Consider the following 24342-nt stretch of genomic DNA (forward strand, 5'->3'; position numbering starts at 1 on the left):
TAATTTATACCATGGGCTTTTGTTTTCTTTTCAAGAAAACAACAACAAAAAAAGCAACTTATAAAATTGTTTCTCAGATTATTACTTTGCTCTTGTTAAAAGTCCCGTGGCCATTCTCATCCTCAGAACATGTCCTCTGGCTGCCTCTTGTAGTACCTCAGCTTTCTGAGGTGGACTCTCTCCTTTCTCCCGACTCCCTTTACTCTCAACCCTTCTTTTATTCTCCACTTCCACACCTCTTTTTTGGTTCTCCCTTAATTGTACCTTTTTTTCCAATTTTCCAGACTAGGCCCAGAAGGATAGAGAAGGAGGAGTCCTATCTTTCATGTCCAAAGAGACCATCTAGCTTCTCCATGAATCATGCATCAAGTATAGGAAGCTGCAGTCTGTTCTTATTTGAAGTCACACCTGCTAAAATGACTATAATTTTTTAAAAATGAAAACAACAAGTGAAGATTGTGAAGATTAGAGAAATTGGAAACCTCGGGCATTGCTCACAGGGGTGTAAAATGGTACAGCCACTATGGAAAACAGTTTGACAGTTTCTCAAAAGGTTAAACTTAGAATTATCATATAACCCAGCAATGCCACTCCTAGGTATATATCCACAAGAATTGAAAGCAGGGACTTAAACAGATATTTGTATGCCCATGTTCATAACACAGTAGCCAAAAAGGTGGAAACAACCAGTATCTACCGGGTACAAATAAACAAAATGTGGTATATATGTACAATAGAATATTATTTAACCATAAAAAGGAATGAAATTTTGTTATGTGCTACAACATAGATAGACCCAAAAAACATTATGCTTAGTGAAATGAGCCTGACACAGAAGGACAGATATTATATGGTTCCACTTACATGTGGTCCCTAGAATAAACAAATTTATAGAAACACTAGGGACTGAGGGGAGGGGATAGGGAGAGCTATTGTTTAATGGATACAGAGATAATGAAATGGGGATATTGAAAAAGTCTTGAGTACAGAGAGAGGTGATGGTTACACAACATTGTGCGTGTATTTAGTGGCACTGAATTGCACCCTTAGGAATAGTTAAAATGATAAATATTACGTTATGTAAATTTTACCGTGGTAACCCTCCCTCCAAATACCATATTTTCTATACCTGCTATGTACAATTTCCCCCATGACAGAGATGCAAACTCGGGCTGAGGAAAATAACATTGTCAAGGACACACATCTAGGAAGTGCAGATTGGAATGCAAATCCAGTTGTGGACTCAGGCCTTCTCTTAATCCTAAACCACTAAATCATTATCTCTTATTTACTGTACTGGTTTGTGATAACACTTTTAATGTTAAAGTGCAGTTAACTGTTGGTTTGTTCCCCTGGCTTGATTGTGAACTTCTTATAGGAAGGAAAAGCTTTCTCCATATTTGAATGCTTAATGATTAACTCAGAGGCTGACACATGAAGTCTTCTGGAAGCTGAAGGCGTTGCTAAGGGTTAGGCCAAGACCCAGCCAAGGACTTGATCTGAAATGGGGCTGTGATGGATTCTATTAAGGAACTCTGCAAATGTGAACATAGCACTTACGCCAGCACTTAGATGTTGGGGTGCAGGGCCAAGGAACACAGTCTCCGACCTCAGGAAACTTGAGTCTAGTGGCCCGGGTGTGGACAGTGAGACAGTCTTAGAGAACCACCAGACACATGCTCAGAGAGCGCATAAGGTACAATGGAGGAGGCAGCGCCTGATCTGAGTCTTGATGAAAAGACGGGGAGAAGAAGAGCAGGAAACAGTGTTCCAGGCAGAAGACAAAGCAAGTGTGAAGACATGGAGTGTACAAAAGCATGGTGGGTACTGGGAATAATTCTTTGTGGCTGGGATATGGAGTAAGGGGAGGGAGATGTGCTATGATCCAAAGCCGGAGGGGTGGAAGAAGTCCCAGCCAGGAAGGGCCACTGAGATTTGGGACTTCGTGCTGACAGATGGTTGTAAAAAGAGAACTGACAGGGGCGCCTGGGCAGCTCAGTTGGTTGAGTGTCTGTCTCTTGATTTTGTGTCAGGTCATGAGCTCATGGTTTGTGTGATCAAGCCCCGAGTTGGACTCTGTGCTGATAGTTCACAGCCTGCCCGGGATTCATTCATTCTCTCTCTCTCTCTCTCTCTCACTCTGTGCCCCTCCTCACGTCAAAATAAATAAATAGACATTAAAAAAAATAAAAAAGAGAACTGACATGATCACATTTGTTCTGTGGAAAAATCAGTCTGAATGCAATGTGGGGAATGGATTGGATGGCGACAGGCAAGGCTGGAATCCCAGGGTGGATTCCAGAGATGCCAGTGGCTTGAAACCATCCGAGAAGGCTTACAAGCCAAGAGTTACAGGCAGGGCCCTGTCACTCAAGAGATGTAGCACAGATGTCAGAAATAGGGACTGACAGCCAAGCCTGACAGTCTAAGGAAGCTGCTGTCAGAGAATGGCTGCAGAAGTCAAAGATGGAGTCCCAGGAGCCAGGCTGAGTCAGAAGGCAAGAAAGCGGTGCCAACATGGGGCATGGATTCCAAAACTGGGATCTCAGGGACCCTGAAGAGCCTTCAACATTACAGAGGAAATGTCAAAGCAGCAAGGCACATCCCCTTGTTATGAGAGGCGGGATGACCAGGAACCAACCATTCAGGGCCTGAGATCTGTTCTGATTCACTTCTCTGTGCCCAGTCCCCTCTACTTACTCCCCACACAGTGTAATCTTTTTCTTCTCCCGTTGAACTGCATTGAGATTTTGAGTGACCATTAATTCAATGATTATTCAGCACCCCAAATGAACTTATCACTTTGACAGAGCCCTTGGGACACAGAGGCCAAAAATTGGTAGTGGGATGGAGACACCTGTCTTCCTTGGAGCCTCGGCTGAGGGGCACTGATGAGTTCAGGGTGCTATAGTCTGTGTAAGCACCTCATCATATTAAGCAAGCTCAAGAAGGGATAAATAGAAAAAAACCCCAATATTTATTGATTAGATCTTATTAGTTCAAAACTAATTTTGAAATTTCCAGTTGTGAAGGTGAAAATTGAGAAAAAATTGACAATTTCATGTAGTTCAGACATGTAAAAGTCACCTTGTTGTGAGCCTCAGAAACACATAATTGACTTAATCAGTCACATTCACCATTGGTTCAAGTTGGCCACCTGTTGTCTGTCAGTTTTCCCACCCCCCACCCCTAACACCAAAGAACTAGAGCGCTGACCACAGCATCCATCTCTCTGCATACTTGCCCCACCCTGCCCTTTCCAGAACCCTCCTGAAACAACCACTGTCTTGAATGTTGCGTATATCACTCTCTCTCTAATCGCTGTATCCAGCACATAGGTAGGGCTGGTCTAGATACTGTTTAGTTGTTGTTTTGAAACTTATGAAAAGAACATAATGCTGCAAGTATGTGATATTCTGAGGCTTTGCATTTTTCATTCAAGGTATTACTAAAACGAACTGTAGTTTATTTATTCTCAATGTTTACAGTTTTCCGTTGTGTGATATACACAGTGAAAGGCACTTTCTGGGTTATTTCACTCCATCTCCAAAACAACCCTAAAAATGGACATATAATATTCATCCTTACTTTGGGAGCAAATTAATTAATGGCACATCAGGACTGAGGCTTGAGTCTCAACTCCCTCACTTTCTGGGCAAGTTACATAACCTCTTAAGGTTGAGACTGGATCTGTAAGCCTCACTTTTCTTCTTCGGGTAAAATTTGGATTGAAAAAAAAAGCCCCTCCCTTAGGGGATTGTCGTGATTATCTCAGCATGGCACCTGGCAGGTGGTAAGTACTAAATGATGTGAATTACGTTAGATTTTATTACAAAGTGAGGCAACTGGGCCATTGGCAGTTTAAGGAGATCTTTCTCGAGATCACACAGCTAGCAATGGCAAACCAGAACTTGAACCTGTCTTTGCACAACTACCCCCAGACCTTTAAGTGTAGTGTAGTGTAGTGTGTGTGTGTGTGTGTGTGTGTGTTAAGAAGAAAGGGTGCTTGTTTAAAATGCAATTCACTAGGTTCTCTCTCACAAGCAAGAAGGACTTTCTCTTGCTTCATTGCCTTTAGTACAGGCGGTAAGTACTAAACATTTCTTTTTGGAACAGTTTATGAGAGAAAAATGTTTTCAAATTTATGAGGCTCTCATGCATTTTGAGAAGAGATTTTCATATTCCACATATTTCCTTCTTTGGATCTTTCTATTTAGGGATCAGTTTAAAAATACAATCCCTCTCTCTGGAGCAAAAAGGTTGTGAACCCTGAGTTTCATATCTCTTGAGATTTTCAGTCACTTTAAAGGAGAAATACAAAGAAAATGAAAGGAAATAAAAAGAAATATAGCTTATTTTTGGTTTGGAAAACAGCACGATTCCATGATAGGCTGCAGTAAATTGGAGACACTGAAAGAAAATTCATCATTTACCAAAACTTATGGGATGCTTTTCCCCTCAAGAAAAATAAACAGTTGCGTACTGGAATTACATCCTTAAAATAGGCCTCTTCAATATATCTGGTTCCTTTTACTGCCTGTTGACCAGATGCCTCTCTTTAAAAAATTATATTGATGTGTGATTTTGCCACATTTTTAGTAACAATGTATATAGCTTTAGAAGCTTAAAGCTCTACTTTGAGGACCTAGAAGTAATGTCCCAAACCCCTTAGAAACAGATGATTCACAGGATTTGTTTGTGTTCACTTGTCCATTTAAAACTAAAGACCTCTAGAACTAGATCAAACCAGAGTTCAGTTTTGTTTTTGTTTTTTTCAAAGATTTCTCTCCCTACCTTTCTGAAAAGACCACACCTTCTGTCAGCGAACTGAAGGCAATTCTTGGCAATGGCATCATTGTTGACTAGGGGACAGGAAATGGATTGTTCAACATCTATGTCTGTTTTCTACTTTGATTTCTTTACCTGTCCCACATTAGAGATACCTGGAAGGACATGAGTGTTTCCTCAGCAATATATACATATCAAGGAGACTTGGCCTCTGTGTGACCCAGTGTCAATCATGAGACTAGTGGGCTGTTCCGAGGTAAAGATGATTGGGTTGTAGACGGGATGCCTGGGCCACCATCTTGTCAATAGGGGAGAAAGAGACTATTAGAAAATGGTGACTCAGTAGTTGAACTTCAGGCCAGCAGGTTCTTGGTATCTTGGGGTCTTGTTCTTCTGAAAGAACTTAGACTCATGTTTTCAAAGTATGTTCATGGGGCTTTAGATTAAAGTAGCACCTTGTGGGCCATGGTGGAGAGATGAAGCAGGTATAAAGGGTTTGGGAGCCAGAGCCGTTAGGCTCTAGACCTCACCCCTCACCATTTCAACCCACACAGCTCTGCTTTTATCTCATTGATAGATTGGACCTTACATCAGATATATTTTTTTAATGTGTATTATTTATTTTGAGAGAGAGAGAGAGTGTGTGTTTGTGTGTGGGCGGGAGCTTGACCCAGGGAGGGGCAGAAGGAGAGGGAGAGAGAATCCCAAGCAGGCTCCATGCTGTCAGCACAGAGCCCTATGTGGGGCTCCATCTCACAAACTGTGAAATCATGACCTGAGCTGAAATCAAGAGTCGGATGCTTTACTAACTGAGTCACCCAGGTGCCCCTACATCAGATATTTTTAATATAATCATATAAGGAAGTTGAACTTACCAGAACTCCTTTCAGGGAAAGTAAGTGGTTAGGAAGACTGCTAAGATGAGTCCAGTAAAATGCCGTCTCAGGAAAGTGAGTCTTAATGACTTCAAAACTTTTGTTCGTTTGAGAAGGATAAGCAGGTTTGAAGACAGAGTTGAATTGCTCAAAGACAGAGTTGAATTGCTTATGGGCATCAAGGACAGGCTGTGTGTGTGTTGTGGGAGGAAGGCCAGACAGAGAATCTCTTGTGCACAGCACAGCCAAAGGGACTTGGGAGAAAAAATGTGTCAAATGGTATTTTATGAAGTGGCACACAGTAGGACATGTAATGTAAAAAATCTCCTTTACTGTCTAATCCTCTGAACACCCACATTCCAAACAATATTTAGTCAAACTTGCTCAGTGATGCTTTGAGGCTTTCATTGTGAGCAGATTCTTCATGGAGAAGGCAAGAGATACTGAGGTTTGTAAACTGATGGTGTAGAGAAGAAACAGACACCATACGTGTTTCATCTGGTGACTCACCAGAAGGACTCCCAAGACTCAATAGCCGGTAATATTCGCTACTGAGATTTATTACAGCAAAGGGTACAGAGCAAAAGGAAGAGGAAAATGATACGTAACATTGGAATCCAGAGAGGTCCGGCACAGGGTCCTAAGAACTTCCTTGTCTGAGGCCACACAGGAATGAGTGCTTTTTTTCTAGCAGTGAACTACAGGGACGCGTGTGGAATGTCTCTGCTCAGGGAAGCCAAAATGAGTCTCAAGGTCTAAGGCTTTTATGGGGGACTGGTTACGTAGGCATATTCTGCTTGGCAACCAGTCTTGGCAGCCAAAACTCAGGATCTCAACAATGAAACCAGGTGCACGTCATTAATCTTGGTGTCTGGGTAGAGCAACCTGAAAAGCCAGGATAGCATGGTCCATTGCTTTAGGTATATGTAACAATACCATTAGTCACTAGCATAAAAAACTTTCTGAGGTCCACATTCCCAGGAGTTGGCCAAGAGACATTCATGGTTCCCTTGAAGACATAAGTAGTAACCAACCAGACTTGCTGTGTGAACTTTTCCCTCACAATATGTGGAACACAACCAAGTCTGACTAGGATTCGAAATAGATTTCACCATCGCAAAATCACATGTATGTAGTAGAGGTTAAAGATGGCTTCTGCCACCTGGAGGCAGATCACAGGCTAGGCAAGAAGCCTTCCTGTCATAGGCTATTGGTTGAAGATGAAGAAACTATTATCTTTTAAGTCAGAGTGTTTAATTTCATGGTACTTGCTGTATTTATTTTACAAGCATTTAGTAAATTTTTGCTTAAAACTTGGAGCCTTTTCTCAACTTATGTGTGATGTGCTAGATTGTTGTGAATGTTGGGGATATATTAATGAAAAGACAGGTGTCTGCTCTTATGAAACTTACGACTCATGGGGGGAGGGAAATCAGAAAAAAAAAGTAATTTGAGGAAGATATAATCCATTGATTTGGGGCAGAGTTGTAAAAGAAGACTGGTGTTCTCCCTGGGAGGCTAGAAAAAGGAAATTAGAGAAAATGAGATTATCAGTACTGCAAAGCCGTTTTATCACTTTCCTGCATGCCTTGCTAGCTAGGGTGACCAACCATCCCAGTTTGGACTGAGGGGTTTCCTAGAATGCAGTACTTCTAGTGCTAAAGCTGTGACAGTTGGTGACCCTATTTCCAGCCCATGACCATTTCACTCCTCCTCCTCCTCCTCCTCCTCCTCCTCCTCCTCCTCAGGGAACTGTTCTCCCAACCACGGGGCTGGGTCTTGGTAGCCCTGTTTGTCCTGTGTCACCCTGCCAACCTGGCTATAGTAGAGATCAGGACCCAGTATTAGCCAATGTTTATCTAGAGAAGTTGGCTGAGGAAATTGTTCACAATCTAACTGCAGAGTTCTGTAGTGAAGTCTCACATGTTTCTGTCACTGAGGTCTCTGGAACAAATCTCGTGTTTGACCTTTGGGAAGCCTGTTTTTCTTTTAATTCTCTGAGGTACCTGATCTCCTTCTGAGTCCTCTTCCTTTGCCATCATTTTTGCTTAACCTAATTTAAATGGATTTTCTTTACTGTTACCAGAAACGTAACTAAGCCAATTGTCCAGGAAAGAGTATTTCCAAGTCAGGACAGACTACTCTTGTTCTTTAGTTAGAAGTGTTCCTAGAATATTCCTCAGGTTTACTGGAGAGATCTTTTGGGAATAGCTAACTACCTGGTTATAGAACTGTATTTTCATCTCTTGAGTGGACCTACCCACCAAATATATTCCTAGTTTCAGATTAATTAAATTGGTATTCTGCTTCATTTCGGTATCCCTTTTCTTTTTGGAATGGCTCATTCAAAGCGTCTGGATTCTGTTAAAACTGGAGTGCGACACACAACCTCATCATCTTTCCCAAGGGCATGTTATTTGTATGCAGTAGGTGTGCAATGAACACTCAGATGAGTAACTGACACCTCTAAGCCTTTTGTTAATTCGGAGGCATTGCATATTCTGCTCCACTTTCTAACCACAAATAATGCCCTCCCACTTAACCATTGCACTTGCGGAAAAATTGTGGCCTTTGCAACCACTCCCAAGCACACCTGGTGCTGTATCTTCTTTTGTTTTGGCCTTGGATATTTCACTGCACATGCTCTAAGCTTTGAAGGCTATCAGTAGGCCATACCTGAACTACCGTGTGTATCTTAGCAACCCCTCTCCCATCTAGTGTCACTCAGATAAACTTCAGCCTGTCTGCAGATTCGTCTGCAGCCACAGTGCTGATGCTTTCCTGGGACCTCACCTAAGCTGAACTCCACGGGACTTCTTCCTAGGCCTATTTCAGCACTCCTTAGTTTTATCTGTGCCTCAGCATCAGCTGGGGTAGGTTTCTGGGGTGGGGGTGGGGGTGACCTGTGGGCTGCCCTCCAGACCTATGGAATCAGACTGTGTAGCTGCACTCATAAAAAGCTCCCAGGTGATCCTGATGCACTACTGGCCTACCCACAGCAGGCCCAACTCTGGGTCCTTGGGAGGCCTTTCAGCAGGTTTTTCCTTCCCTCTTCACACTTTTAGGAACTTGAAAACTTCTTTCTGACCATTCTCTTCATCATACTCCTTACCATTATATGGACACCTCAGTAGGTCCTGATGTAAAATACATCAGAGACTGTTTATCCCATTACCTCAAAGAAAACAGGACTACTCAGGATTAAGCATGTATTTATTTTAGTTCAGTTAAAACAAACATACATTGTTTCATTGAAACGGTGTAGCACTCTTTGCCAACAAGTCCTAGTGGAAGTGTTGGCCTCTAACAGTACAGTGGGGGTATTTACACTATATACATAAAGCTAACACACCCAGGTTCTCAAAGATCTTTCATTACACTAGATCACATTTGATTTCATTACACTAGATCACATTTTGAAACTACTGCATTTTGAAAATTAGACCTTATTTAAAATTTAAATAAGAGATCTGAATTTGCACCAAGTTTTCATGAAAAAATGTGATGTTCATCCAGTCTGTTTATTGCAAATACAACTTAAAGAATACTTTAAGGTTTTAGTGTTTACATAATTTGTCAATTTGTTTATATTGAAATCTCTGTACAGGTACTTTGGGGACAATTCTTATAGATACATAATGTGAATTCATCAAAATGCAGTTAAGAAACTTACAGGAATATATACACTTGAACCCAGACCCAAACCTGACATTATATACATTATATATTACAAATACATATGGACAGACAATGTATGTACAGATTATCATAAATATTGAAAAATAGGTTAGCTTTAATGGATTAATGCTGTTCTATAAATAACATTACAGTTATAACTGAAACATCCACGGAAGACAGTAATGCAAAATGAGGTGACAAGACAGTGGTTTTAATACTGAAGACTGCTCATTAATGGGAATTCACTGTTTAGGAACCTCAAGGCAGACAAGATAGCTCCAAGAATATCATGCAATGCAATTTACTCTAGGCAGTTCATTTTGAACCTCAAACAGCCAAAGAGGATTGAAGGAGCCTCCCCACATCAATTCGCTGTGAGAAGAAAATTCTTTTTTCCATTCCTTTCTGGTTGCCATGGTAGTTTCTCCCACATTGAAAGGATGTAAACTGTAGAAAACAACTCTACTTGGTATATTCCCTGGCAGGTCTCAGATACAAAGTCGGCAATCCTTCCAGGAACTCAAGTAGAAGTGCCAATTCTTGGTCTGAACTAGAGGTGAGGTTCTGGATTTGAAGGGAGTGCCAAAGCCCAATTAAATGAAAGCAGTGCTGTAGAATCCATCTTCTCACTGCCTTTCTAGATGGTCCCCAATTACTCAATTTTTGTAGAAACAAAAATGGACCATTGGTTTCACCCAATGTAGCACTACAAGACGTCTTCCAGTTCCATCCACAAGGGTCTTTACAGACACATCCTGTCTGCAATTTACTCACATATAATACAAGAATGTGTAACAAAAACCATGTCTGCCACATTTCTGGCCCTTGCCTACAACTAGAAATGCTTAGTTCAAGAGAAAACCTTAAGAGCCAGATGACCAATTAATGATTCCATTATTTGCTTCCCTCAACCACTAATGGAATTATGTATATACTGGATTTTAGACATTATGCCTGATGAGCAAAGTACCACATTATTTAATATATTCACCATACACCATAACGTACAATAAATGTGCTCTTAAAGCCAAGTAATTTTTTTCACTTCTAACTGGCATTGAAATGGCAGGGTGCACATGCAGTTGGACCAACTCCTTACACTCAGGTTGCACTGGTTTCCCTAGCTAACCACTTGTTGGATGTAAACAATTCTGTGTTGTACAAGAATGAGATGACAATCCAGTGCAAATGAGTTTTTAAAAAATTACTGCATGAGAAACCCAGTGGCCTAGACAAAGAGAACTTATACCAAATATCGGTGTAACCTGTGAAATTAGACCTCTACTGTAGACAAAACATGAACACAACTAAGCCATACATTATCAAGTAATTCACACTTCCAGGAGCAGATGAGCATTTTGAAAAGTTGCACTCTCTGGATAGAATAGTTTTGGCCTGTAGCCATCAAATGCTCATTTTCCACTGCTGGAAGCAATGTCAAAAAAGGGCTGGCCCAAAAAACCCAGAGCTGTCAATACAACTCTGGAGACAGATGCAACTGAATAAACCCTGTTTTACCCAATTGCACTATTTGGTACCTCAAAATTAGTTATTTTACTTTCCACAGAAATATTTGCATTGTATCTTCCATTCTAACAGACTGAAGCCATAAATATCTCAGTCTGAATGAAGCAAATTATTTGGGGCCACAGAAGAAAAGTGATGAACAAGTTCACCTGATTTGGTATAACAATATTCAATTATTCTTTAATGGTGAAGTCTGAATGGAAAAAACTATGCTCCTATTCATGGTACAATTTTTCATTACATCATTTTCTCTAAAAATTTTTTGGGTAAAAAAAGTATTTGGCTTATTATGCCTACAAAAAGGCAAATCATTTCATAATACTAACATTTGTTTTTAAATACCAGTGAGTTTTTCTTAATGGAATTTGTTGACAGTTGTTTTTGGAGAAGGTTTAAAAAAAAAGCAATTTTTTTTTAAAAGTAAAATAGTGCTTCTGAGGTCTTTAAATATTTTTGGTACAAAAACATAATAGTGTTTTCCTCAATGGTTATTTCAATACTTTGCTGTAAATTAATAAGAACTGTTTCTCACATCGAATGGTTCCATTAGGCACATTCAAGTAAAATCATAAAATATCCAAGTTAAACAATGACACAGCCAAACATGTGGCTTGATAAAAGTTAAGAGTTCGTCCATTCTCTGGAATGGAATAAAATTGTCACTTCCATTAACCCGAGACTCGTGGTTTTGTTGTTAATATCCATTTCTAGTATACAGAATAATTTCTTTAAAAAGAAAAAAAAAAAGTTCACTTATTCTGCACTCAGAAGAACCAGCGAGGAATCTGCACTTCAAAAGGAAGTGAAACTGAAAACATTAGGTGAAATTTCATAGTGAGTTGAGTTGACTCAACACTGGCATCAAGTGGACTATGGGAGTTTCAGTGGTGCCAGTTAATGGCCACCTCCATGGGCATTGTGCACCCAATCCAAAACAATCAAGGCCATGCTTCCGGTCATCACCACTATGCCACTTAATAGGAAGAACACAGCCTGCAATGAGCAAAGAGAAATTGATCAGCAAGCAAAGAAATATATCCACTCAACATTCCTTCTTACTTTTAAAAAGTCTTGTAATTACTAAAATTACGCTGACAGCATTTCACATACCTTGCTAACTTGCTAAAGATATTTAAACTGTTGTTAAGGTACCAGGGGGTTACCTGCAGTACAAAATAAGTCTACTTTTGAAATCTTCCAAAGTTTTGCTTTTTCATTCCTTTGTCTCAAATGAAAAGGTAAATAAATGTTCTTTGCTTAATAAACTCCTTCATGTAATAGAATGGGACTGATTTTTTGTTTTGGGTTTTTTGCATTTTTTAAAGCAAAAACTTCAATCACAGAATCAAACCGAAGTCATCCTAAAATGCAGCCTGCATCAGAGCCAGAAGTTTTCCAAAGAGACAGGAGTAACTTTACTCCTAATTCTACCCCCTTCAATTATTGCCACTATATATTTTGAGTAAAACAAGATGGCAGTTTTTTTTTTTATAAGCAATTCTAGTTCTTTAATCAGACTCGAATTGTAGCAGAGTAACGACTAAAAAGCAGTCTTCTCCCTAAATAGCCCCACCACCAGTTAACATATCATATTCTTTGTAAAATTAGTTGTTATTCCACTTTAAAGTACATTATGGCACTTTGAAGTGTTGTGACAGCTCCCCACAGCTTTGCTTTGAAGATGGTTAGTTCTGTTCTCTCCTTTAAGAAGGCCTATTTGAGTGTCTGTAACAAGGGGCACTCCAGCAAACACCAGTTAAACTACTACTGAAAGCTGAGTCAGTATCTCCACTCTTTATCTCTATTCCTCTCTCTAAAATATCTCAACAGCTTTCTTGCAATGAACTTAGGTTTGTATTAGAAGCAAAATGGTCTTTCACCACCCGTCCCCCAACCTTCCACCTGTATGCAGAATATACCATTATAGAACTATTTGCTAGAAACTCAGAAGTATAACCACAACAAACAGCTAAGAGACTAAAATTAAAACCAGGTGAGGAAATTCTGGTTAGAAGATTACAGTTTCTGGTAGTCAGGATATCTCACTCACCCCAATCTTCTGTACGGATTTCATAGGTTCTTTCTTCACTAGCTTGATATAAAAGGCAGATGGAAGAATAAAAATCAACATAGCAGCTGCAGATGCACCTGTAAAAGAAAATTTTCTTGACAAATTGTCTTGACAAATAGTGAGTCGCTTGTCATTCATTTTTTAAACTTTAAAATCCCTGATATGTGAAAAAACTTCTGACACTTGCTCAAACTTACCAATGAAACCAAAGATGTCTCTAATAGTTGGGACAAAGATAACAAGCAAATTGGTAAACGCCAAGATAGATACTGTAATGAGACTATGACGCCACCAACTGAAATCTTTTGCTGCACACAACAAGTGAGTTATGGAACTCCGGATCTGCAAAAGAAAACGCAGACAGAAATTGCAATTCCAGCTTTGAATTAATGGGAGAAAAAAAAAAAAATCCCAAATAATGGGAAATGTATCTAAAAAAGCAGCTTTCTAAATTGTTAAATTGTGTCCCTTCCTCTGCTGCTGTTTCCTTAACATCTGGATGCCGAAGATCATTTTAGATCTTCAATTATGGAAAAAATGCCCCAGGATGTTTGGAAAATCTACGAAGTATTAAAAAAAAAAAAATCCCTCGAAAACGACCATCAACTTGGTGTTGCTCACAAATCTCCACATGTTTAAAAACGCATTCCTACTGAATGAAAGCAGAGCAGGGAGGGGATTACTTACCGGGAAAATCACTACTGGTACTGTCAGAGTGACAGCCACTAGCACAGCCAGCCGAACGATGAGAAGGAGGATATCAGTTCCTATGATGGTAGAGTAGGTATGAAGCAATTCTGACTCCACATGTTCTATGGGGAAAGACAAAAAAAAGAAAAAAAAAAAAGCTTCAAGTGTGCCATTTCCTCTAGAGATCAGGTAGAAAATCTAACAAATCTAACTTACAGCAAATTTGCACCAGTTATTAGCTACTCACAAAACGACTATAAACTAAGAGGCTAATAAGATTAATTTGGAATTAGGGTTAATGCAATTAAAATAACATTGAAGGGAAATTTTCCTAAATACCAAGCAGATTTAGCCACATGACCCCCATCAAAAACAACAGGAGCTAAATAGCTAAATCCCATGGTCTGGCTTACAGTTTGTGTTGTATAACAGAAAGGTGATTGGAAGAGGAGGTGGGGAGGATGAATTTAGGTGCAAGCGCATCACATACAAATGCCATCACATGACTAATGAGATGAACCTGGACTTGAGAAGTCACAGATTAAATACACTATATTCCTATAGTCTAAAGCTCCAAATTCAGGTTCTCATCACAGATATGAAATATACCAAAATAGACAGAATACAAGTGATAGATTATACACAAGAACGTATCGATTTTACTTCACAAAGTGTCTTTTTCTGAAATCCAGACATTATTTACCATAAAATGTCAGGTATCCAAAGAGGGCAGCAAGCAGGTACATGAGAAACATAGCGAAAAATGAAATCTTGGACACATCCATCATTCTTCTACGGCTGCGGCTGTGTAAGTTCAGAGAAAAATACAAATCTGTATTTTAGCAGTAGTTATCGCAGTAATCTAATACTTTTCTAACTTTCCCAACGAATGTATATAAAAATAAGTAAAGCACTCACCCTTTCAGCTCTTCATAAATGGGAAGAATAGCAGGATGACAGACAAATGAAAAGGTCAAAATTGGCACAGCGTAGACAGTCTGCAAAAAAAAGTAAAAATTTACTTAAAATCCTCATGGAACACGTTGTGTTACCACAGTTTTGCAGCTTCTATTTTGTATTAATGAATTTTAGGATCAGAACCTCAAAGTCTCCCTTGCATAATTAGATTCCCTTCTAATCTGTTCACTAAGTGTGACCAACATCCTAACTTCTAAATGTGTCAATTATTAACATCATAGGATTAGTTCATTTCTCCATCTATATTAAGATACAAACCTACGGCTTTCTTCTCAGTCCTCAATAATTCAATAACTAGCTACTCATGGTTGAAGAGTAGCTATTAACTCTCCTCCCTTTTCCTTGGGAATTAATTTCTGGTGGAGAGTTTCCCTCTCTTCTTCCCTAAAATCTTACTTTAAGGAAATAAAGACTATATTCAGTTACCTGGGAGTTGAAGATAAAATAACGTGGTTTGCAAGTATCGTCATCAGTCACATTAAATACCATCTCAGGTGCAAAAGCTGTTGGCTGTGTTAAGGTGCTGTTTACAGTTTCATTAATTATCAAGGCAACTTCCACAGGACAAGGGATCTGGAATTTCTTGCAAATCACCTGAAAACATTATTTTGCATTTGTTAAATTGAATAATTTTGCATTTGTTAAACTGAATAGTGTGACTGGGCTCATAAGAGAATCTCTAGTGTTACAGAAAAATTATACCTACCACAATCAGAAAGAACATCATGCACAGTAAGGAAAGGCCACTGGTATATCCCAAATATCCTGTAAGAGGGGCAGAAATTAAACTTTAATTCAGCAGATTGCAGGCAAATATATTTTCTCAACTAAATAACTCAATGCTGCCTAGAAGACTTTAGTATAAACACAATACGAAATTTCTAATTCTTATATACCCAGGTATAGAATTATGTAAAAATAAATAACTGAAAGAGTGGAAACTTTCATTTTGTATGATTATTTATGAAGCAGAGATATTATCAAATGTCAACAAGACATTCTAGCCCCTGGCCACAGGATTTTGAAAGGCCTACACAGGGGTATATTCTCCCGCTTCCAAAGTTATGTGTTGGGGACCTTTTGGCTTTCCGTTTCTATTAAGGGCAAGCCAACTAGCTGGTGAGAGGCTCATTTCAATTCTTTCGAGAGGAGTTTGCTCACCTAAGTTTCTCAGCAGTGACAGAGGAAGAATGAGCACCAGCGACACCAGCAAAACCAAATAGTCACCGTTCAGATACCACAGTCTGAATTAAAGAAAAGAGAAACAAGGTCAAAACCAATCACGAAAATCCCCAAAACATTAGACACATCTTCTCCTGGGACTCATTTTATAGAAATACTATAAAAATAAACACACAAAAAAGACAAGTTTGGAAAAAGTGCCGCTTATTCACAGACAGAGCATAGGCAGGAATAAATGTCTAACTCTGGGCTAGCTGAATATTCACTCAGGTTAGAAATGGGGTGTGAACAGTATAACTTTTGTCCCACTGTCTGCTCTGGGAAGGCTGCCAGCTGATTCATAACATAAAATGCTTCTTTAAGGCTTGATACTAATGTAAGGAACAAAGCAGCATTGTTAGGCCAGTAATCTTATCTTGAAGCATTTTTAGAAGAATTGTACACCAACTCTGTAACAGATAGCTTTAGAGCCTGCAATTTTTAATGCTAGAGACAAGAAAATTTAAAACAAGTTTCTTTCAGACATCCATTAGCACAAGTACTTATTCAACACGTCAACAAGGAGACTTTTTCATACTTAGGTAAAATACACAGGCAAAGAAAAGACAACAAAACCCAATTCCCCAAACCAGGATTTATTCCAGGTTGTCAAAAGTATGTTGTGACACCTTGACCCACCTTGACTCCAAAAACAGTCAAAAGGCCCCTTCTGAACTTAGAGAAAAGATTACCCATGTGTCCTAAGAGTTCTAACGAGGTCTCTTCCTTTCTAGGTAATCAACCATACCCTCTTTTAAATAGCCGTTTCCAAATTCTAAATGCCCTGTGAATTCTACTCCACTTACTTCGGCAACAAAGACCCCACAGAAAACTAGTGTTTAAGGTGGCTTATTAAATTTCTCAAGCCAAAGAGATAACCACATTGCTCTACTTTGAGATAATGAGCTGCAGGCGGGCAAGTGAATGATCCTTCCCCATGTTTACTTTAGATAAAAACCTGTTCCTCCACTGGGAGGAATAACTTTGCTACAAGGATAAGGTTTCCACAGTGTGGTCATACATTTTCTGGTATTATACATTTTGAACAGATTTAAGCTTTAAGAATTTCAAATTTACAAAAAATCAGACAGGACTGGTCTTTAACATTACTCAAAGCTTCAACCTTAGGTTGGAGTATGTGTTATTCAGCTACAATCTCTCAATGAATATAAAAAAGTGAAGTTCTAGAAAACCTGTTTTCACACACAGGTTACAGAAGTTATTCAGAGTTACAGCACTAGCTTCAATCTGCCCTCTTTCTTAAGAGTTCGGCTCAGTTGATGGGGGACTTCTTGCTCAATTTCAACAGGAACACTTACGGAAAAATTATTGGTAATTATTTTGTATCCAACTTTGATAAAATGTATCTAACCATTTTAGACTATAATTTTTCTTATGAGTAACCTTACTTAGCACCTACCCAGTTGTATCTTCAATGTTCATTAATGCCTGGATCACCAAAGGTAACTCATATTTCACTATGAAGAGGTAGCTTGACATAGCTGGAGGAAAACAAAATTATACCATTACAAGTGCAAAATGTGGCATGTGACACCGAAAGTAACGTGTCACCACTCTGTGCTACACAAAGAGCAAAAAGTCTACCCAAATCACCTTTTAAAAATCCTTACCTCCAATGTTCTGCATTGTAATTGATCCAGAGGCCGCAAGCTTTCCAACTAATCCAAATGCTTTATGTCCCAACTGTTCGTATAATAAAGATCCTGTAATATGAAGAACACAGAAGCATGAAGGGAGAAAATCGTGACAGGCATAAATTGTTTTAGAAATCTCAAGAATGCTACCATACCTCCTTCATTGGCAGTTTTCAAAAGGAGATGAACAGAATACAGGGAAAATATGGACACAAATGTCAAGAGAATTCTGATGAAGAGAAGGAAAAGGCACAGGGTTATCAATAAGCACAGCTGTATTTAAAGACCATTCTTTTGCTTGTAGCTACACATTAAATATGGAACGTAATGTGTCCTAATAGTTCTTGCGCTAGACAGAAAGCCTCCAAGGACTGGTGTTTACTCTCCTGGCTAGAGTGTCATCTTTTCTTACCTGGTACTAAAAACTTGCACTGTGTCTCAGGTGTTAGTTCTACAATACTGGTTAAAGCAGGGGTTTACCTACTGACTCAAAGGTGTCAGGAGACCCAGGAAAGCTCAACTTTAAGGTGGTGGACTCATGAGACTTGAACTTTGATTCTGGCACTGTAATATTTAACTGTATCCTTGCCACTTCTCTGCATTTTAATAGTTCCTTTTATCTATAAAATGGTGGTAATTATCTGCCAGTAAACCCAGCCCACAAGGCACTTGTGAAATGCAACCGAGACAGGTTCAGGAAAGATCTTGAGACCACTTGGACTACATAAATAAGAGGAGGAATGGGACTATAAAGGGAAAAGAGATAGTCAGGCACAGCTTTACAAACTGGGCACAAGTCAGAGAAGTAACCACTGTGACAATATACCATATTGCCCACCATGGTGTAAATACAGGCCCAGTAATATGACAAATTTAAACAATGCCTGTGCTAGAACAAGCAGGCTATCAGTTGACTGGGCTATCTCCTCCCCTCCATCTGGTGGAACAGAAAAAAAGTTAAAAAATAGGGAGGAACTAAAGGTTCCCTAATGTCACTTAGTTTTAAGGGCACAAGTTCTTTCTCATTGCAGCTTTACTTTCCTCCCCTCCTGGGCAAGCCAAGAAAAGTATGGATTTCTTTTTATTAAAAAGGACAACAACAAAAAAAGTCAAAACCAGAGAAAGCACAGAAAACTCTGCAAACAAGAGAGCCCCTTTTTTTGATTCTGTACACGAACAATGAATATGGTACCATATCAGGTCTGGCAAAGAACCGGATGTCTATTAGTTAAAACCTAGGTGGTGGCATTAAAACTGCCATTCTCATGCCACAAGTTTCATGGGGTCTAGTCTGAGGTGGAAAAATGACACCATCAGCCTTACTTTTACTTCTAACTGTACAAAGTTGTTGGTTTAATCAAAAGCAATGTTCAAAGTATGTTGACAAATTCAGCCCTTCTTTCTTACACTGAAATTACAATGAGGGATGAATGGACTTCATAACCTTTGAGGTCACTTTCAATTTCAAGACTGAGTCTGCCTAATAAGCGTAGCTAGAGTTGTTTAACCAGACTATAGCAGCCACGTGGCTTTTGGCCCATTTACCTGCATACCTCTATATCCTCTAAATATACCTTGTAAGATACTGATGGGATTAAACACTCACTTCATCACTCCTGATGTTATTTAACCATTTATTAAAAAGGTTAATCAAACACAGAGACTTTACCAAAGTATAGGTAATTTCAAAAGTGCAAGGGTAACATCAGAATTTTGTTTTCACTTATGAAACAGGTGCCATTTTGTCTTGTGTAATTATAACATATAACCATACCAGCAGCCTTTAAAGACTGTCTCTAGTTTTTATAAGAGCCAGGAAGGACTTCAAATATTTAACAATGACGCCATTTAAGCTCCCCAGTAAAAACTTTGAAACTCTAGGGTCCTTTCGATGTAAATTCCTGGTCCTTCCCCTTAGTAAGAATTCTCAAAAGCTTCATGCTAAAGAAGCAAGCTGCTGGAATCCTAGCTTCCAATGCTCAAAGCCAGGCTTAACTTCAGTGTGGAATTTCACCACGAAGCAGAACTTTGCAAAGTTCTGCTTTTCCTTTCATGAACATGCTATTCTGCTGGAGAAAATAACTTGAGTAGATGGCACCTGTCAGCTAACTAAAACACATCTGTCACAAAAGGGACAATTCCATACTCCCTGTAAGGTATAGTTTCCTCATCTGCACAATAAATCACACTATCTTCCACAGAACTTGCCTTAGCCAGGAGCCCATAGGTACTTAACAGCTATGATACAGACATCACTGAAAATGTATGGTCAAATTTACATGTACTTTTGTACTTCTTCTTTTCTGGACATAATGTCCACACTTGTCTTATTTTCCAAGGATTAGTGACCCCACATCAGTTAACAACCACTGTCTTCTATAGCGCCAAAATTCTAGTCTAGGCATTGATGCTAGAAAGCACTGGAATAAGTAATTTTAATTGGGCAACTAGGGGAAAAAAAAAAAAAAACATTTAAAAGCAAGTACTTATTAAAATATTTATTTCTTTGCTATGGCATGTAGCAACCACACAGACCTGAAAGAAATAAATATTAAAAAGGGAAAAAAAAAAACAAAAAAAACAAACCACACCACATATGGGTTCTTTCAGTGTCCAGAAAATTATGACTCACTTTTCTTAGAACAAACATGTTCCAGGTTAAGCAAATACCACCACACCCTATATATTTTAAAAAGTCTGTTTTCCTTGTGCAAAGGTTCTTGGGGAAACTCATTTATAAACCAATTTGGAAGTACCATGCTTATTAGTATTTTTGCTTTCCATTTTGCCAGAACAAAATTTCTAACCACCTTGGATTTATCAATAGTTCTTCTTCACAATCCAACCCGTTACAACTTTTAACTATTCCAATTGATTTAAAGACTGTTGGTTTAATTATTAAAGTGTTGTCCTACTTCTTCCTAATTGGCTTTCTTGGTATCATGCAGTTACACATCAGAATAAAGAGGTTTTTGGATTTTTCATTTTAAATTTCACACAAATGATTTTTAAGTCAACTACTTCAACTGTAAATTCCATCTCTGGAGCCAAAAGTATGTTTTATCGTCATATTAACTGCCCTGCATGGCAGACTCACTACTTACACATACTTACATAAAAAGAGCAATTCCAGTATTAGCCATGGCATAAGAAAGCCCAAGGATTCCACTGCCCACAATCGCATTGCTCAGATTAAATACTGACATTCCAAAGGAAGTAGTACCTGGATGCTACATAGAGGGAAAACGATAACCAAACATATAACAATAATTAAATGGAGAAAACCAGCTTTGGGCAAGTTAGATTGAAATCTAAACGTAAAACTATTCTTTTACTCCATAAAGCCACAGACACACAAATTATTATTTTCAACTTACAAAGTCTGTTTCATACTTCTTCTTTCCCAAATTCGATTCAAGTAAGAAGTTCTGGTTTTCAGGATCTACATCTGCATAATGGCTGTGAGGTTAAAAAAAAAAAGGGTAAACCTGAACTGTTTTTGAAATATACAACGGAATGCTTGAACACAGACTGCCCTTTAGTGCTGTCACACACCTTTACTAAAACGCCTAAGAATTAAGTAGGAGTCGACTTTCACACGAAATACTGTCACTGCGACAATCGGATACTCTTTCAGAGATTACACACTCTCCAAATGCTACAGTAAATTAAAGCAACAGAAGCAGAGTCGGGGGTAAAGAACCCCGGACCCCCCCCCCCCAAGCCGTTTTAAGAAAAAAAGCACACAACTTCTCCTACCTTTTCAGAGCAGCTTGCTTGGTGGGGTAGGCGTAGTTGAAGTCGCTGTTGGAACTGTAGCTGCTGCTGTCCTCATCCGGGGAAATATTGAACCTTCCCATTTCGGCTTTCTTCATGCTGGCACCGGGAGGAAATAGGGTACAGCGATCAACACTGGGCTCCTTTTGTCCTTGGCAGTGCACCGGCCCGCGCGGCTGCCTGCGAAGAAGGTAGAGGCGGCGCGTCAGGACTGCAGCGCCCGCCCGCCCGCCGTGGTCACGTGACGCCGCGGGGAGGCGCAGCGCGGCTGATTCATCCCCGGCCAGGCGAGTGGAAAAGTACCAGCCGAGCGAGAGGGGCGGGGGCGCGCCAAGGGGCGGAAAAGTACAGACAGCGAAGCCGCGAAGAACAAAGATGGTCCCACCGCGGCGATGTGCCCGCAGAGGCCCGTTCCCTCCGGACCCTCTCCAACGGATTTTGGTACTGCACCCTCTCCATTATCCCAAGTGTGAGGAGTGGGGTGCAAGGGGGCTGTTTTGCTTTTCCTCCAGCCTCTCTGGTCGTGCACAGGCACGCCGGGCATTGGTTAGGTGTGCGCGCACCCCAGGCGCACAGCTCCCCGTTTCTAGGATTTGCAACAGCAGTGCGCGTAATCCGTCCTTTCGTGCCCAGGGTCCCCACACGGGGAAATGCCTCTGCGGCACATAGCGGACTCGAAGAGGGCATAAAGGGCTGACAAGAGTCCTCTCTCGAGAAGGGGAGAACACCCGTTCCCCAGCAAGCAGAGGCGGCGAGGGTTTGTTTACACGCGCACGCCCGTGCCCTCGAGCACACTCGTCTACAGGCATTTGGCTCGCTAGCGCTTCGCCCGGCTGGCCCCTCCTATGCCCGGAAAGGAAACTGATGCAATATCGATCGCCGATTATCAAATGTTCCTGGCCCGTCTTCCCCAACCGTGGCCTCTGTATACCAGAAGCCCGAACCCACCTCTGCTGCTCCCAAATTCCAGGACCCCTCGATTTAATTTTTTTATTAATGCAAATCAGTCACAAGACTTGCCGCAGCGGGGCCGCGGGCCGGGCTGGTTCCCCTCCCCCTAACGGGAGGATGCGGCTCCCCTCCCGGCGGGCACGCGGCCCCCGCGCCGCGCCCCTCCCCCGTCCGGAGGAGGGCGGCGACCCCCTTACGGGCCGGGGTCGAAGACGGGCCCCGCCGACCACAAACGCCAGTCCTGGGAGGAAACGACCCCCGCAGCTGCCTTCCACCCGCGGCCCCTCCCGGACGCCCCTCCCCCACTCCCGCTTGGGCCCGCGCCCTTTGCACAGACGCCCCCGCGCGCGTTACCTCGGTGGTCTCGGCTCTCGTATCCCGGAGACGTCACGAAAACGCCTTCAGTGGGGTTTTCTCAGCTAAACAAAAATCGCAAAACAAAAACAAAACCAAAAAAAAACCCCAACAATAGGCAGGGAAAATAATTTTAGCAAAAAAAAGGAAATGGCAAATTGCCGCCCCAATCGTCCGGCGTCCGCCGTCTCAAGGGAAAGGCTCGAGTGTACGGGAACGCGTGGTTCGGCTGCCAGCGGTGCTGTAGGTAAAGTGCTCCAGGACGGCGGCGTCGCGCGGCTCTGAAGCTGCCCGCGGAGCAGCGGGTTATAGCGGCCGCCCAGGAGGACGCGTTAGGGGGCGGGGCCGCAGCCGCCGGGGTGCTGTCTCTTTGTATATCAACACCACCTGGGCTCCTCCCCCGGCCCGCCCGGGCCCGCAGGCCCCGCCCCGTCCCACCCCTCTACCCGCGGCCCATTCGGGGCCGTAGCTCCGCCCGCTGGCGCCCCCAGCCCTCCGGAGAGCCAAACCCCGCTCTCTCCGGTCTCCTAGTCAGCCCGGAAAGACCCCCCATGCTCATCTTGGCCTGTTCATGTCAACCTCGATATGTGCCCAACACATGCGGTTGTCTATAAGGAGCCTTCTGCTTCATTTCCCTTCCGTCCGAGTTACCAGCAGTCTTTGCTTTCTCCTCCAGGCTTTTTGGGGACACATCCCGCCCACCCAACTCTCTCCTGCCTGTTATTTTGTGATTTACTTGGGGTTTTTCTCTCGCAAACTTGGACTAACGCAGCAACGCTGTCTCCATGGTCGATTTCTGTTCTCGTTCTTTCTTCTCCGTCTAGACCTGCTTTCACTCTTCAAAACTAGCCTGGTGGGGCCAGCTCCATGTCGGTCTATCCTTTTTGTATGAACGTGGAAAACCCTAGGAGGGGAAAAACTACATGCCGACCAGCAAGCCAGAGACCCTTTGAAAGGGGATCCCAGATGGGCCTCCGGGGTGGGGGGAGCCGCTCTTCTGAGAAGGTGTAGGAGTTCCCAGTTTTCCTTTCGCAGACACATTTCGCTCATTCCACCACCCCCAGACCCAATTTGAGAGCACTTCTCACCTCGCCTTTCTTCCCTCGTATTTACAAAGGCGCTGCCTCCACTGGAGTGCTAGTCTGGGAGACTTTCTCCCGACCGAGCCGTCCTTCCCTTCCAGTGGTGATGTGGTCTTGCTGAGCCAGGCAACTAGGGGGCCCCTTCGCTGCGGAATACTCTGTGCTGCCGAAAGGCAAGAGTCCATCCCTTGCTGGAAACAAAGGCCCCTTAGGAGAAATGCTTGTTGAATGAATGAATAAACAAACGAGTTTGACCTACTGCTGTCTTCCTTTTGGGGACGTGGGAGAGATTGGGCAGGGCATAGAGGAAAGAGTTGGGTGTGATCACAATTTTTGCTTTCAATGTTTTCCTGAGGAAATCTGTACAGCTGTCTATTTCCGTGGCACGTGAGGCTGCGGATGCCCTGGGCCTGCACCAGTGTTCGTGATTGACAAGGGAGGACCCGATTTCCCCTTTGCACTCCTATGTTCTCCACCCCTTCTGGTGGTCAGACCAGTCTCACAGAAACAATATGCTTTCTTGCTTTAGTGCCCAACTTGCCCTCACCATCACCCAAGGCTTAGTCACGGAGCCGCAGGCTACCCCCTCTTTCTGCAGGAACTCTTTTCTAAACCATGTGGTGCTGGACTTTTTAAACCTGTGCTGTCTTGTACTCAAAATTGTTGGAGTTTGTTTGTAGTCTGCTCTCCCCGGG

At 41.5% G+C, this 24342-nt stretch overlaps 1 protein-coding gene across 3 annotated transcripts; it reads right to left on the reverse strand.

Annotated features, from left to right (window-relative positions):
• Positions 1-8858: 8858 nt before the first annotated feature.
• On the reverse strand, positions 8859-22656 carry SLC38A2 (solute carrier family 38 member 2). 3 transcript variants are annotated; one of them, XM_049627232.1, is made up of 16 exons: positions 22566-22656; positions 21243-21440; positions 20861-20942; positions 20598-20713; positions 17639-17712; positions 17460-17552; positions 17249-17330; positions 15769-15851; positions 15314-15372; positions 15034-15201; positions 14548-14627; positions 14333-14433; positions 13627-13751; positions 13137-13281; positions 12919-13016; positions 8859-11861 (listed from the first exon to the last, which is right to left on the reverse strand). In XM_049627232.1, the coding sequence occupies exons 2-16, from the start codon at positions 21356-21358 to the stop codon at positions 11763-11765; spliced, it is 1521 nt and encodes a 506-aa protein (XP_049483189.1). In that variant the 5' UTR covers positions 21359-21440; positions 22566-22656; the 3' UTR covers positions 8859-11762. The 3 variants fall into 3 exon arrangements, with proteins under 3 accessions (XP_049483189.1, XP_049483190.1, XP_049483191.1); XM_049627233.1 differs by having other exon boundaries at positions 21243-21359; positions 22566-22654; XM_049627234.1 differs by lacking the exons at positions 20598-20713; positions 22566-22656 and having other exon boundaries at positions 21243-21338.
• Between the last annotated feature and the right edge of the window lie 1686 nt (positions 22657-24342).

The sequence above is a fragment of the Panthera uncia genome, chromosome B4 (assembly GCF_023721935.1).
Source record: "Panthera uncia isolate 11264 chromosome B4, Puncia_PCG_1.0, whole genome shotgun sequence".
NCBI lineage: Eukaryota > Metazoa > Chordata > Mammalia > Carnivora > Felidae > Panthera > Panthera uncia.